The sequence below is a fragment of the Artibeus jamaicensis genome, unplaced genomic scaffold (genome assembly GCF_021234435.1).
Source record: "Artibeus jamaicensis isolate MK-2021 breed Jamaican fruit bat unplaced genomic scaffold, CSHL_Jam_final scaffold_916, whole genome shotgun sequence".
NCBI classification, from domain to species: domain Eukaryota; kingdom Metazoa; phylum Chordata; class Mammalia; order Chiroptera; family Phyllostomidae; genus Artibeus; species Artibeus jamaicensis.
In genome coordinates, this window is record NW_026522059.1 from 45,053,084 (window position 1) to 45,069,721 (window position 16,638).

Sequence of the window (16,638 nt, forward strand, 5' to 3'; positions counted from 1 at the left end):
AACCACAGTGAAGCACTGCTCACACCCAGGAGGATAGCTATAATCAAAAAGTCAGACAGTAGCAAGTGTTGGTGAGGATGTGAAGAACAGTGTATAAGTTAAGACTTACACACTGCTGGTGGACATATAAAATGATGCAGCCACTTCAGAAAATAGTTAGACAGTTTCTCAAATGTTTAACATAGAGTGGCTATATGATACAGCAATTCCACTCCTAGGAATGTAGTCAATAGAAATGAAAACACATGTCCACATAGAAACCAGGACATAGCATTATTCGTAGTAGCCAAAAAGTAGAAGAAAACAAAATTTCTATCAATAGAATGAATACATATTATTGCACTTATAGATATGCCCATACAGTGGAATAACTCATCAGCAATAAAAAGGAATGAGATACTGATAAATGGCTAAACCTAGAAAATATTATGCTCACTGATGGAAGCCAGACATAAAACACTACACATTGTATGATTACATTTACATACAATGTCTAGAGTAGGCAAATTCATAGGCAGAAACTGATGAGTGTTTGCTAGGGCTGGGGTGTGGGGCTTGGGGGGCGTGTGTAATCACTGAAGGATATTTGTGTGTGTGTGTGTGTGTGTGTGTGTGAGATAACTAATTAGTATTAGTTATCTAATACTAAGATATATTAGACATTACGAATTAGATATTAGATAACATATAACATCTAACACTAAAAATCCTAATTAGTATTAGGATTTTTTTGAGGTAATAAAAATATCCCAAAATTAGAGTGATAGTTGTACATATCTGCGAATATACTAAAAATGATTGAATGGTACACTTCAAATGAGTAATTGCCTGGTGTGTGAGGTATATCTCAATGAAGTTAGAAAAATAAAGTCTTGGGACCTATAACCAACTACCAAGAGACTGAGGGCCCCAAACGTTATTTCCAGCGACCAACAAAGTGGTATCCTTCATGGGCAAGCATCCGTTTCCACGTATAAAATGCCAAACACGGAGCTGTGCATTGGTTGGTGAAGCGCGAGCATTGAGTGTTTAAGGGCAGATCCTAAGCTGACCTTCCGGCCCTTGGCGAGCACCTGGGCCGCCTCCGATCGCCGGGCGCCCCTCCTCCGGCCCTGAGTCACGGCGCCGGAGTCCCCACGCGGAGATGCGGTGAGTGAGGCCGGGACGCCGCGGGCCCTGGGGCGCAGCGTTGGGCTCTGGGCCGCCCAGTGGCGGCGCACGGAAAGCTGGGCCGGCAGCCGCGCTCGCCTCCCGGCCCGGACGCCGCAGACCGGCTCCTTCTCGGCGGGCGGCAGCCGGTCTGAGCCGCGCGTCCTCCCCGCGCCCGCCCGCCCTCCATGGCGTTTATCCGGAAGAAGCAGCAGGAGCAGCAGCTGCAGCTCTACTCCAAAGAGAGGTGAGCGCCCGGCCCGGGACGGGCTCGGGACGCCCGAGCGGGCGTCGGACGCTGGGGAAGGCGTCGGGTTCCCTGCGGGAGAGCGGAGGGGCCGACCGGTGTGGCGCGCGCTCGGAGGCCGCGGCCGCGAGCTCGTTCGGCGCCCGGGACCCGGGCCGCGGCCAGTGCCCGGAGTCAGGGTCAGAGCCCGGGGCCTGGTCGGGGCCTGGGACCGCCAGGGCCGGAGCCCGCGGGCCACCGTGGTCCCGGCGGCCGCGTCCGGGCTCACCCGGAAGAGGCCGCGCGGGCTCGGGGCGGACTCTTCCCGCGGGCGTCCGGCCTCGGAACGCGGGGACGCCCCTCTGCGCGCGGGCCCTGGCGTTCCCTGGGGGCGTGAAGCGAGGTCGGCGGACTCCCCCTCCTTCTCACTTCTTCCGCCCCGATGCGGCGCTCTCCCACCCCCAGGGAACCGTTTATGGGCCGAGAGGCTTCAGCCAAGCTGCTGGCTGGTGGGCGACCCCAGAGTGTGCACCGGGGTCGGGGAGGTGGATGCGCCGGTGGTGGGGCGGGGTGGGGGGCTCTAGTCGCCGATGCTTCACACAACCGAGCCTTCCTTCGTACAACTTCTACTTCTTCAGACGTAAAGCAGATGCTCCACTGGTCAGGGGGAGGGTCACAAACAAGGCCTTATTCTGGGAAAGCCAGGGTCCAATCCTCCAAATGTTTTCTTCTAAGCGGTGAACCTTACTATTTGTGTCATTGAAGCTTTTGCATTCAAAAGCTTGGCGGGGCACTGCAGTCACCACCTGTAGCCCTGGAGGAACTTGGGGTCCCAGGAGAAGCTAAAATAGTCCCAGGGCCGTGCCCTCTCAGAGTTTCTGATCCTCAGTCTCCAGGGGAAGTGTCTTATAAGAAAGCTCACTTCTGCCCAATTATACCTGCCAATGCATTTAAGGTGACCGAGGCAACTTGCTGATGGATCCTCCGGCCTGGGGCCCCAGGTGGGAGAAGGAACTGGGGCTGAATTATTTTACACATACTGTTTTAGTTGGGGGAGCTAGTTATGTCGGAGTGCGGCTAACCTGTCACGTCGTGTGATGGGCGGACACCAACAAAGCAGCCAATACAAGCAAGTACAAGTGTAGACTTCAAGGTCTGTGTGATCTTCCAGCATCCACACTTGTTTTATAGGTGTTGACTGGACCTGTTTCGTCTGAACTTTCATATCCCTTTCTAAATATCTACTGTTGCCTGGTCAGAATGTCCATAGTTTGACATTTTGTTTCACTAGTGTAGAGAAGGAGATAAGATATTCCAAAAAAAACATCTTGGGTATGGCTTCCAAGAACGTTTTTAGCAGTGTGACTAGGTTTTAGCCACATAAAATCTTGCTTATTCAATAATAACTGGGCTGTAAAGTACTCACACTTGCTTAAAAAGGCTCTTCTGACTTCATTTGTACTGCTTGCTTCATGTAGAAAGAATTTGAGTAGAGTTTCCTTTTCTGTACCAACAACGTTAGAACATGATGGTATTCTGTGTTAAATAGATGAATGTTCAAATTTTACATTGTAAGAACTTTGAAACACTTAAATTGCCATCCTGTTCTATGATCTAAGGGTCACTTAGAACAATTCCATTGCCTCACTGGTATACAGGAAACCTTGTTTTCTTTAGATCTGCCAGTTATTTTGATGGCAGTAATTTGTGTTGAATTTGGATAGCTTGTACAGCTCTGCAATGTCACAGGAGTCTGCACTTACATTTCTGTGTGCAGTCTGCTTTGTCGGTATGATCAGACAACATGGCAGGCTAGCAGCAACTCTCCACGTAGGAGCTAGCTCTCCCAACCAAAACATTTATTCATCAGGCAGGAGGCAGCAACTCTTCCTGAAAAAGCTAGTGCCACATATTTATATTATTTGAAACCTACTTGCTGACTGCCCAGATTCTTTAATGCTCTCTGCCACTTGACTTTGGACCTTTGAGATGGGCAGGGTTGAACCAGAATGGATGGTGTCCATAGAATCAGTTTGAATGACAGGAATCTGTCTCACAATCAGATATGGGCTAGAAGCACTCTCTCCATAGATCTTAGAGTTCATTCTGAGAGATAAGAATATTTCAGCCAACTTCATTCAGTCCCAAATTTACTGTTTTCACTCAGATTTTTCCTGACTAAATTCTTTGGTGTCAGTGATCACTAATTAGCAAAATGATTGATATGGCTCATTGGTTTAGGCATATAGCCAAGGAAACTGTTACTTTCCTTGGGACTGTTTTCATGAAAAGGCCTCACCTCTTCAGACTTGTGAGTTCATTGGTCCCTGTCATGCTGCTTTAAAGATTTTAGATTTCTACTGCTACCAAATAATGACCCAGATAGAGAAACTTGAAGTTAGTGTGTATTTCCTTTACTGTTAAGTTGGTGCAAGGAAGTGAAATTTCTACAAAGTAGAAGCAGAGAGTCTGGGAGATTCTTGGATTGGTGGCTTACATCAAAGTGGTGGCAGAAGAAATGGAGAAAAGTGGATGGATTTTACGTGTTTTTAGGAGGGAGCATTGACAGATCTTGGTGCGATGGATTGGGTGTAGGAGGTAACAGGAAGAACCTCAGCTACAGTTGTCAGAGAAGCAACAAATAATCTTTTAGGATAAGTATATCCTGTGCAATATTTGATATAAGTATTCATATGTTTATATTGAAATGTTTTTGTAATTTATCTGAAAGTCAAATTTAACTAGGTGTTTTCCATTTTTATTAGGTAGATGTTGCAATCATACTCTCAGGTTTCTGGTGTGAGCAACTGTGATGCTATTTATTGGTGATTATGAAGAATTGCTTTGGTAATTTTCAGTGTTAGAAAATGAAGAGATACTTGGCCATTCAAATTAGGTACACTAGTATCCTGGTTAAGATTCAGATTGTAGGAACCATATTGGTTTTACTTTAAAAAAATATCCCATGCAGGTGTTAATGAAGATAAAGGGGAAAAATTTTTAAAGACAATTCACATATCTTCCTTTGGAATTTTTAGACATGGCAGATGTTTACAGTAGGTTAGCAGATAAGGATTTTCTACAAACTGCTGCTATTTACGATATTTCTATTTTAGCCCTGGCTGGTGTGGCTCAATGGATTGAGGGCCAGCCTGCAAACCAAGGGGTTGCTGGTCTGATTCCCAGTCAGGGCATATGCCTGGGTTGCTGGGCCAGGTCCCCAGTAGCGGGGTGCTCTAGAGGCAACCACACATTGATGTTTCTCTCCCTCTCTCCCACCCTTCCCCTCTGTCTAAAAATAAATAAATAACATCTTTTTAAAAGATATTTATATTTTAAGATTTAAGAATAGGAAATTGTTAAATGATTTTTATCTTTATGTCTAGAAGTGGTGTGGGGGGACCAAAGCTCTTCTTATTGGGCGAAGTATAAATTTGGATAGTTGAGGCATGTTCCCACAGGGGGTGTGGATCACAGTTTTCTCTCTGTGAGGTCATACAACAGATTGCCTAGCTGTGGCTTGTGAACTGCCATTCCAGGATAAAACATTAGTGATCATGAATTCTGTATTGGGCACATATATAACATGAATAGTTTTACAGGCATTTCTAAGACTTCAGCTTTTCTTCAAACATTCCATGTTTGTGATTCTCATGGTTATGCTGATATTAAATTTCTTGGTGGATATTAAATAGATTCTACTTCATATGTTTATTTTATCAGTTGATTCTGTACTCCTTATACTAAAAATACTTGTCAGAAAGCAAAGTGATTTGTTATATTCCTGTTTAATCTTTCATTTCTAAAACTGAATATGCTGTTTTTAATATCTCCATGGGATATACCAAGTATTGGAAATGGAGGTAAATTGCAGAATCAGTACTTATTTAGTCAGGACTGCTGATAGGTTGGAAGAAATTACATTATGTTTATTAATTGTGCTTAGATCTTCTATTTCCTTAATGAATTTTTTCTGATTGACTTATCAATTACTGAGAGATGCTTCATGATACAAACTTTGCCTTGTATTTCTAAGTTTGCTGTATGTATTTTCAGTGTATGTTATCTGTATAAGTTTAGAATTGATATCTTCTTAGTCAATTGAATTTTTCATCAACGTATAATGACCTCTTCTAGTACTGATTTTTTCCTATTTTGTCTGATGTTAATATGACTATATCAGTTTTCTCTTATTTGCATTATATAGAATTTTTTCATTCTTTTACTTTCTACTTTTGTGTGTCCATAGGTTTTAGGCATATTTCTCTGAAGGCTTATAGTTGGACTTTTAAATAATTTACTCTGATAATTTTTTGTTTTGACCCTTCCCCCTTTGTTCCCTTTCATTTTTTCTGGAGCATATAGAAGAAGTGTGTGTGTGTATGTGTGTGTGTCTATACATACTTTGTATTTCTATCAAAATTGTATATAATGCAAATAATCAAAAGAAAACTGATATAGTTATATTAACATCAGACAAAATAGAAAAAAATCAGTACTAGAAGAGGTCATTATATGTTGATGAAAAATTCAATTGACTAAGAAATATCGATTCTAAACTTACACAGATAACATACACCGAAAATACATACAGCAAACTTTGATGGAAATACAAGGCAAAGTTTGCATCATTGTGTATACACACACACATATGTGTATACACACACACATATTCTGCTTCTGTTTTTCTAGTGCTTACCCTTGATATTTTTATATTTATATTTAACTTAAGGTCTGAAACCAATTATTCTCTTTACCGTCCTCCCTAATAAGGACCTTAGAATAGTTAACTCCTGTTGCCCCATCCTAAATTATAACTTGTTATTGTCCAGAATTTTCCATGCATAGTTAAACCTACAAATTGGACACTACCTTAGTCCCCCCTTGTCCACCGGAGACACATTGTAAGAACTGCAGTGAATCCCTGACCCTGCAGGTAACACTGAATCCTATATACACTATGTTTCTTCATACACATGCATACCTTTCGCAGCTTCTCTTTGGCCGATTCAAATTGCCAGCATCGCAGATCTTGCACTTTGAGACCATTATTAAGCAGAACAAAGGTTATTGAACACAAGCACAGCAACACCTCAACAGTTGGTGTGATAATTGGGGCAGCCACCGAGTGACTAGTGGGTGAGAGGAGTTGGGCCAAGGGGTGATTCACATCCTGAGTGGGACCCAGTGGGATGGCGCTCGATTTTATCATGCTATTCAGAACAGTGCCACCATTTAAAGCTTATGAATTGTTTATTTCTGGAATTTTCCATTTAATATTTTTGGACTCCCATTGACCCCTGGTAACTGAAACCACAGAAAGTGAAATTGCCAACAAGGGGGGGGGTCTACTGTATAACCGTCCAGTTACAGCTCACATAGTTTTACATGCATACTTAGTTCAGCATTCATTCTTCCATGTCATATCTTCCCTGTGGCCCGCCACAACACTGTAAATTTACTTAAAACATTATGAGATTTTTGTGTGTGATGACGTGTCGCAGTGTATTTAGTGTGTGGCCCGAGACAACTCTTCTTCCAGTGTGGCGTAGAGACACCAAAGGTTGGACACCCCAGCTAGAAGTTCCCCCGATGAGGGTCTGGTGATAGTATGTTATGTTTGTTTTTGCCTGCCTCAACAGGTCCTCGTGTTATCTTTGTTTTGAAAATCAGTTTTGCTAGATGTAGAATTCTCTCAGCATGCTGAAAATTGTGTAAACGCAGGCAAATGTCCAGGAAATATGCTTGCTGGAGTGGCATCTGAAGGAGGGAACTGGACAGGGAAAAGGTTAGGTAACAGCTGTGCCTCCCCCCCTGTGGCACGCAGCACTGAGCTGCCCTGGTCAGGCTTCAGACTCCAGGAGAAACCTGCATCCCATCTAGTGGTCCAGGCTAGGACACAGTAGAGCTACACTGTGATGGAACCTTGTCTCATCAGATCCAGCTCCGCTTTTGTGACTGTGGGTTGGTCTTGCTGCTTTCCGGGCCTTTTGGGGGCCATCCAAGCCTTTGCCCTTAGGTCTGTGTGATGTGGCAGGACTGAGCAGTGTTTGTTGTATCTGTGTTCATGGCTGGAAGACCACCAGCCCTTTTTCTGGTATGATTAACACCCTGGGGTCCTAGCCTGGTGGTGGACCAGAACGGTTTGCTTTAACACAAGACCGTAGCAGTTTTCCCTGTAGTTTTGCAGGAGGCCACCTTCTATTCAGGGAGACCAGCCTGCAATAAACCCGTATCATTTAACTCTAATTGTTCCCTATAATGCCTTCTCCCTGGCTGCTTTTAAGATCTCTCTGTAGAGTTTTGAAATAGAGATTTCTTTCTATTCATCTACCTGATTCTGAAACAGTTCAGGAAAAATGTGGAGTCAGGCCTTTAGCTCTTGGAATACTGCTTTTCCCTGTCTTATAACTACTCATTAATATTTATTTCTCTGTGCTGTTTTGTCGGTTATCTAAATCCACACTACAATTTGCTAGTTTTCTCTCTAGTTGCTTAATTTTCTGTCTGTTCCATGAGGTTAAGTTTGAACTTCAGTTATTATATTATAAAATATCTAGTTTTATTTGAGCCATTTTTAAGTTCCTGGTCATTTTTTATAAAAGTATGTTTTTGTTATATTCTGATGCCCTTATATTCTTTAAACTTATTTATTGGAATGATCATATACAGACAACAGTCTGTAGCTTTTACAATTTTGATTATTTTGTTGCTTGTATTAACTTCAGTAATTTTACTTTCTCATGTGTTTTAGGATTTTTTATTGTAGCCTCTTGTTCTTTGGAGTATATCCTTGGGGATTCTTAAAGGCCTGGGTTTAAAGTGTATTTTTTTGCCCTGGCTGGCATAGCTCAGTGGATTGAGCGCGGGCCTGCGAACCACATGATCGCGGTTTGATTCCCAGTCAGGGCACATGCCTGGGTTGTAGGCCAGTTCCCGGCAGGGGACTCACGAGAGGCAACCACACATTGATGTTTCTCTCCTTCCCTTCCCTTCTAAAGATAAATTTAAAAAAAAAAAAAAGTGTCTTTTTCCAGAAAGTCTTTGCACTTACTTCTGCCTAGGTCAGGGGGAGGACTCACATGGGTTTTTCCTGAGTTTTATTGAGGTACACAGGTCATGTGAAATCCAGCCCCAAATGTGTGTCAAGGCAGGCTTGTGGTTTCTCATTCTCAAGGGAGAATTATTTTGCCCCCAGCCCAGAGCCAAGGTCCTACCCTCTCCCTCTGGGGAAGGTGGGGCGACTGGTTCTTCTTTCTATCCTTAAAGGCTGTTACCTTCAGGGATCCTAGCTTTTCTAAATGCTTCCCCTTAACTCCTAGCTCCCCCCCCCCCTTCACCAGTGTCCATCCCCTCAAGGCATATACATGGTCTTCTATCAGTTCAGGCTCTAAATACTCAAAGAGTTGGGCAGAGCCCCGGGGGGAAAAGACTGCTCCAATGCCTGCTACCTTCTTTGTTTCTCTCTTCTGAGATTTTCCCTTACTTCTCAATCACCTCAGCCAAGCATTTGAAGAGTTGATCCAGCGGTATAGAGGATCTGTACTGAGATTGTTTTTCTGGTCATCCAATCCGCCAAATGCCTAAAAAAGAAATTCCTGCTGATTCTTGAAGTATAGATTTATTTAATAAGTCTATACACCCACTGGTTTAAGAAGGGACTTTTGAGGTAATCTGGTCTGTCCCTCCCTCCCTTCAGCTTTATAGTTGAGGTCTGAGCAGGTAAAATGATTTGCTTAAAAGTCTCAACAGCCAAGTCATGGCTGAACTAAGGCTAAAACAAATGTTTTCTGATCCAAGCCTGGCCCCTCTTCAGTGATAACAGGATGCTTCTTTTTTAAATGCTTGGCCACTGCTTAATTTTATAGTATCTCTGAAATTCAGAATCTGCAAGAATGTTCAGAAGCCTGATTTCTGTGGATGTTAGAGTCTTGTTACTCCAGGTGTGGTCAACGGGTCTGCAGCATCAGTGTGGTCTCCGAACTCATCTCAGGCTCCACTGGAGATCTGCTCTGTCCAGACCTGCAACATCCCCAGGTAGTTACACACACTCTAAAGTTTGTAAAGCAGTGTTCTAGATAACAGTCAGTAAGCACTTACCTCGATTTCTTTTGTTTGCTGTTTCGGTTCCTTCAAACTAGACTTCCCTCTTCATCTTGATAGAGTAGTGAGAGCTACTGAGAAGGTTCTCCCCAGGGCTTTTTCCTTGATGAGGACATTGAAAGGCTCTGAGAGCATGGGTGGTATTCTTGCCATTTGTTCTTACAGATAGTGAAACTTGAAAGTAAAAACATGCCTTTATGGTTTGCTTCAGTGAAAGTGTTTCTGATGTCTGCACCATGGAAAATAACTGCATCTCATATAGTCAGAGAAGAATGTAGTTTCCTAGGTTCTGGCCCAGTGATAGAGCTTTAAACTTACTCCCAAGCAAACGGATGAAGAGGCCAGATGGTCCCTGGCCAGTGTGGCTCAGTTGGTAGGGCATCCTTTCAACTGAGGGCAAAGCAAAAGGCTGCCAGTTGGATTCTTGGTCAGGCAGGGCACGTGCCTGGGTTGCAGGTTTGGTCCCAGGTTCGGGGCACATGTGATTGGCAATCATTGATGTTTCTCATGTCATTGTTTCTCTTTCTCTCTCACTTGCCCTCTCTCTAAAATAAAATAATGTAAATATTACAAAATAAAAAGGCTAGCTGAACTAGTGAAATTGATTACACCGTAGGACAGCAGGCATGTGATGAAATGCTAGCTCAGGAGAGGATGGGCTAGTAATTTACTTGAGAAAACTATTGGTTCACGGACTAGAAATAACATTTAGTCACTCAGATGGTACTATGCAAGCGGGTAGAACATGGATAATAAAATCAGCGGAATTTTATTACGAAAGAGAGTAATGTATGTTTAAAGTGTCACTGAAGCTTGTTAGGATGGGTCTCAAGTTTGGAATCTAGTGCTAAAAAACTACAGACCCATTCAACAGGAAAGACCTCCTAGGAGGTGAAGCAGTGGGATCTGAGCGTCAGGACAATACACATCTGCTGGGGAATGCATGAACCAGAGGTAGAGGGGAAACAGAGAACTTACTGGAAAGAGGAACAGAAATAACATAATTGAGTTCATTTGTTACAGGCCACCTCAGTGGGTGGAGAAAAAATGGTAGATCTGTACCTGATGTAGATTGAAAATAGGAAGTGGCAATACAAAAAAAAAACAAAACAGCAGGAGACCTTACTTAGTGTCTCCTGAGCTATAGTTACAGTTCTTTGACTTCCTTTGCTGAAGTTTATTTATCTTAAGGTAGAGAATTTCAGAACTTTACAGGATTCCAAATGTTAAAGAGAAATTAATCAACCAAATAGCAATGACAGAAACCTTCAGAAAAGGCAGTCACATCCAATTGCTTGTTGTTTGAAGTCCTGGAGCATAAAGGAAGATTTTGTCATACATAGAACCTAGATTTTTTGGAAGACAGTTATGGAAAGTTTCAAGGGGAAAGAAATATAAGTGTTACTACGGGATAGTTCTGGAAAGGATATTGAACCAGGAGGTTTGTGCAACTATTAAAAATATAATTCAGAACATCCAATGCAGTGGAGCTTGGTGAAGAGTTAGAAAAAAATCGGACAAGCAGAGAAACATGGAATGGTTGTATAAGTCCTGTTCCTCCAGGTAGTACAAACAGGGCAGCAAACAAGTGTAGATGAGATGTTACAGACTTGCACAATTAACATCAAGAAACCTACTGAGAAAAGGTTAAATGAAACTTGAAGCCCAAAAGGAGTGGTGGTTTTAAGAAATGCTGTAGATGAAAGCAGTTTTTAAAGTCCCCTGAAGTTGTGTCTAAAACTTGGCTGCTACCTCAGGCCCAGCCTGGTAGCGTAAAGTTGACTGATGACAGAGAAAGTCTCCGTTCATGCCGACCACCAGACTGAAAGTGACGCATGAACTTTCATACGATGGGTGAAGATGCAAAGGGCACCCATGCACCTGTGTCTCCTGGCATAAACTCCGGGAGAGTTTGAGTCTGGAGCACCAGAACTGTTTCAGTGATCTAGGAACTTTGAAAGGTGCAGAAAGAACACAAGTAGGTTTAATGCTAGTTCTAGATCACGCAGATTCTTTACGAACCACTGGAAGGGGAAGTTGTTGTCGCCAGTCTCCAGCCTGAATTTTCACTACCAAGTCTTGTCATGCTCCCCTTCTCTCTTTCACAGAGTTCTGCCTGGTAGATCAGGAAATGCACTAGATTTAGTTCATCTAATCTTTGGTAGAAAATAAGGTTTGTTTTTGTGCTGTCTTAACAGCAGATCTGAGACAGGAGAAATGACTTAGTGTAGTTAGGTGGAATATTTGTGTGAATGATTCTATTCAGAGGTTGCTGTCATATGTATGATTGGGGGAACTTTTCTAATGATGGATGCTAGGACTGTGTTCTTACTCAGTCTGTTCAACATTTTCCCTAATTTTCTCCTTGTTTCAGAGGCCATTGTAGGAAGCTTACAAAACTGCCCAGTTTAGGCAAACTGACTCTCTCCAGAGGCGGGGCACTGCAGTCCAGCTTGACCCAGGGGGTGTGTTGGGGTTTTCAGAGTAGAAATGGCAGCTGCGAGACATTCCTGCCCTTTCCTGTGCCTGTGTGCACAGCCCCAAGGTAGGAGGGCATTTTCTCCCACGGAGCCCCTATCACAGTCCTCCTCAGCCCCGTGGGGCTTGTTTTACATGTGCAGTCTAGACAAAAGATTGACTAGCAAGATCTTCTGGATCCATAATAAGTACTGTTGAATAACTGCTGAGTGGCCATGAGTGCAAAGGTTGCCTGAAATGGACTTACTGTATGTTGTTAAGTGTTGCACACTGTGCTTTAGAATTCAGGTGATGCGAGAATGGGCATCATCTTTTAGGGAAGTTAAGCTGCTGAATGAGTAAATTTATCTACAGAGAATGCCACCATGCCTCTGTAAACACGGAATAAACTAAGGAATACCAGGGGCAGGACCAGGAGCCTCCTTAAAGAAATAATCTATAGTCTGATGAAATACTAGTGAAATGAGATCATAAAATTATGAAAGGAATTAAAAAACGTCAAGGCATAGGTAGTACAAAGGGGGCAGGGCTGCATGGAGGGGGAGGGAGGGTGGGCAAGGTGGCGCCTGGCCAGTGATTTGCCCGGGATTTCTCCTGGGGTGCAGGTACCTGGGGTCCTGGGATCCCGGAGCCCCGCCCCTTCCTGCTCCCTGCTTCTACTGGGGGCGGGGAGGCCGGACCTGGTTCCGGGATACAGTGTAGGACCCTGAAGAGGAGAGTCAGGGCGTGCAGGGTAGGCACCTCCGGGAAGTCTCCTTCTCAGCTAAGGAACTGGAAACAGCTCAGTGTGTAGGACTGGATTCCTTTTTCAGAAGGATAACATTGCCAGGAAACCTGAATGTTACTTTTGAAGTTTGGGATATGGGAGGGCAGACAGTAGGAGGCAAGAGGCGGGGTAAATAATACACGTATGGAGCACAGGGAATCCTCTTGGTATATGATGTTACAAATTATCCAGGCTTTGAGAATTTTAGAAGACTGGTGTGCTGTGGTGAAGAAAGTGAGTGAGCAGTCAGAAACTCAGCCACCGATTGCCTTGGTGGGCCACAAAAATACAGCTTTCTGGACTAAGCACATTACTTGAGGAGAAAATTCCTGAAGATGTGTGCAGTCTTTTCAGTAACAGTTTTGATGATTGGTATAAAGTGCTCTGTTGGCTTGGCCAATTCCTGCTAAGAAAGCGATCATGAATTACAGTGTGTAGTCGCACAGAATGTTGTATATGTAAAACGAAGAGAATGTAGGTGCACATTTTCCTGAATATTATTTACTGCATAATCTCCCACTGGCCCAATTTCATATGATCATGTAATGAAAGACGTTCTGATTTGTGTTTCTAAGTTGGTGTTACATTAGTAAGGTAGTGTGCATTCATTTTCTTGTTGGGGGATAAAATTACTGGGTCGGCCCAAAAGCTCGTTTACTGTTTCTGCCAAGGTGGCTCTAGGAACACTTAGTTGTCTTTAACTTCATTAGAAACAATTCCATTAGATTCTATTGTGACAGCTGTCATATCATCGTTCTTTTTTTTTTTTTTAAGATTTTATTTATTCATCTTTAGAGGGGAAGGGAAGGAGAAAGGGAGAGAAACATCAGTGTGTGGTTGCCTCCCACATGGCCTGCACTGGGGACCTGGCCTGCAACCCAGGCACGTGCCCTGACCGGGAATCGGACCTGGACCCCTTCGTTCGCAGGCCCGCACTCAATTCACTGAGCTACACCAGCCAGGGCTCATTTTTTAAAAAATTGATCAAAATTGGTGAATTTTTGCATAGACATTTTAATATTGAAGATGGAAGAAAATAAGCAACATTTTTGGCATGTTGTGCTTCATTATTTCAAGAAAAGTAAAAACTCAACTAAATGACAAAAAAAGATTTGTGCAGTGTATGGAGAAGGTCCTGTGACTGATGGAATGTGTCAAAAGTGGTTTGTGAAGTTTTGTGCTGGAGATTCTCAATGGATGATGCTCTACAGTCAGATAGACCAGCTGAAGTTGATAGTGATCAAATCGAGACATTAATCGAGAAAAATGAATGTTTATATCACATGGAAGATATCTGACACACTCAAAATATCCAGATCAAGAAAGTTATTGGCGAAAATGAAAAATGTCTTGTATTTTACAGTAAAAACCATACAGACTTTTTGGCCAACCCAAAATATTTTTCAAAATTTAAAGCATGGAATCCTTTATGCATAGAATGTAGTTTGAAAAAATCATTGTTCAAAATGCATAAATCTTTTTAAAAAATATTGTTTATTTATTTTTATAGAGAGGGGAAGGGAAGGAGAAAGAGAGGGAAAGAAACATCAATGTGTGGTTGCCTCTCACACGCCCCCTACTGGGGATCTGGCCTGCAACCCAGGCATGTGTCCTGACTGGGAATCGAACCAGCAACCCTTTACTTCACAGGCCTGTGCTCAATCCACTGAGCTACACCAGCCAGGGCCGAAATGTATAAATCTTTATTATCATTTTTACATACAAAAATTTTTAAACAGGTATAACTGAATACTTAGGTAAATAGAAAAAATAACCTCAGAAAATTTGCTTAGTCCTTTAATTTTCAATAATATGGTTTTGTTTTATCCGTTCACCATGTGTTTTACATTGCTTACAAAATATGTATATCAGTTAATGAAGATATAATTCATTTACCAAAATAATGACTCTTGTTCTGTAACAGTTCCTATAATTAAATTATTATTGTGGTAAGAGTCATGTAACAGAGATTTACCGTTTTAACCATTTTACGTGTGCAGCACGGCAGTGTTAGGTATGTTCGCACTGTCGCCTGGCAGATCTCCAGAACCGTTTCATCTTGCAAAACGGAAACTCTGCCTGCTGAACAACAGTGCCCCTTTTGCCCCTAGTCCCAGCTCCTGGCAACCACCACTCTACTTTCTCTTAGAGTTTGACTGCTGCAGGTACTTCATATAAGTGGAATCATGTAGTATTTGTCTTTTTGTGACTGTCCTGTCTCACGTAGCATGATGCCCTTATGGTTCATCTGTGTTGTAGCATAGGACAGGGTTCTTTTTAAAGGTTGAATAATAGTCTATTTTTTATATATACCACATTTTCTTCATCCATTCATCTGTGCATAGATGTTTAGGTTGCTTCCACATCTTGGCTATTGTGAGTAATGTTACACTGAACATGGATATGCAAATGTCTATTTGAGATCCGATTTTTATTCCTTTTGGTATAAACCCAGAATTGGGACTGATGGATCATATGGCAGGTCTAATTTTAATTTTTTGAGGAGCCCCTATACTATTTAATGAAGCAGCTGTAGCAGTTCACAATCTACAAACAATGCGCAAGAGTTCAAGCTTCTCTGCATCCTTGTCAACATTTGTTATTTTCTGTTTTTTTTTCTTTTAATAGTGTATGAGGTACTGGCTCATTGTAGTTTTGATTTGCATTTTCCTGTCGTTTACTAATGTTGAGCATCTTTTCATACACTTTTTTTGCCATTTGGATATCTTTGGAGAAATGTCTACGGAAGGCTTTTACCCATTTTTTAATTGGGTTAATTTTTGTGTTGTTAAGTTCTATACACAATCTGGGTATTAAATCCTCATCAGATACATGATTTGTTTCCATTTTTGTAGGTTGCCTTCTCATTCTGTGGATTGTTTTTTTGTTTGTTTTTGTTTGCTGCATAGAAGTTTTTTAGTTTGATTAGTCATATTTGTCTGTTTTTGCTTTTTGCTCCATAGCCCTGCTCTCCCCTGTACCTGACGTCTAGTTTGGAGCCTCTTGTTCAGTTTTTATGTAAAAAAGCCGTGTACCAGAGTCGCCTGTACTATTGGTTAATTAATATTCAAGAAATCGTTGCCAAATTCGGTGTCAGGGAGCTTTCCCCCTATGTTTTCTTCTAGGATTTTTATGGTTTCAGGTCTTCAATTTAGGTCTCAAGTCCATTTGAGTTAATTTTTGTATATGGTATAAAATAATGGTCCAGCTTCATTCTTTTGCATATGGATATCCAGTTCCCAGCACCTTTTGTTGAAGCGACCATTCTTTCCCCATTGTGTGGGCTTGGAACCCTTGTCGAAGTTCATTTGACCACATATGCGAGGGTTTATTTCTGAACTATTCTGGTCCATTGGTCTGTATGTCTGTCTTTATGCCAGTACCACGCTTATTTTGAAACAGTAGCTTTATAATATGTTTTAAAATCAGGAACCGTGATGTTTCCAGCTTGGTTTCTCTTTCTTAATTGTTTTGGCTATTTGATTCCATATGCATTTTAAATTTTTAAAAATTCTGCAATAAATGCCATTGAGATTTTGATAAGAGATTGCATTGAATCTATAGATTGATTTAGGTAGTCTGGATATATTAGCAATTATTAAGGGTAGGATTATATTTTAATACTATGTGGAAGAACTGGTTTCTGTGAAAGCTATTCGAATTTCAAAGCAGTAAAATTATGCCATTGTCTTGTTGAAGAATGCTTATTTTATTTTACCTTCTCTCTAAGAGAAAGAGTAGGGAGATCAAGAGCGGGAGGTGGAGTTGTACAGCTCCAGCCCAAGCAAAGGGTTTTGAGTTAGTAAGATACAAACCAAAAATAAGGGGTGAGGTAGTTTGTAAATATTACCTCTCTGAATTATACCTTTCTGGAAATTATCTGATATATGAGAGGACTGTTCTGAGCAATCCTAAC

At 42.1% G+C, this 16,638-nt stretch overlaps 1 protein-coding gene across 4 annotated transcripts in view; it reads left to right on the forward strand.

Moving 5' to 3' along the window:
- Positions 1-1,063: 1,063 nt before the first annotated feature.
- Positions 1,064-16,638, forward strand: part of NSMAF (neutral sphingomyelinase activation associated factor) — a 58,186-nt gene continuing 42,611 nt past the window's right edge. Inside the window, exon 1 of one of the 4 annotated variants that reach the window (XM_037167563.2) lies at positions 1,064-1,396. In XM_037167563.2, the coding sequence (XP_037023458.2) occupies positions 1,338-1,396 (59 nt within the window). In that variant the 5' untranslated portion in view covers positions 1,064-1,337. Of the gene's footprint in view, positions 1,397-9,392; positions 9,413-16,638 lie in introns of those variants that run through there. The other 3 variants (XM_037167544.2, XM_037167554.2, XM_037167579.2) reach the window with 3 other exon arrangements.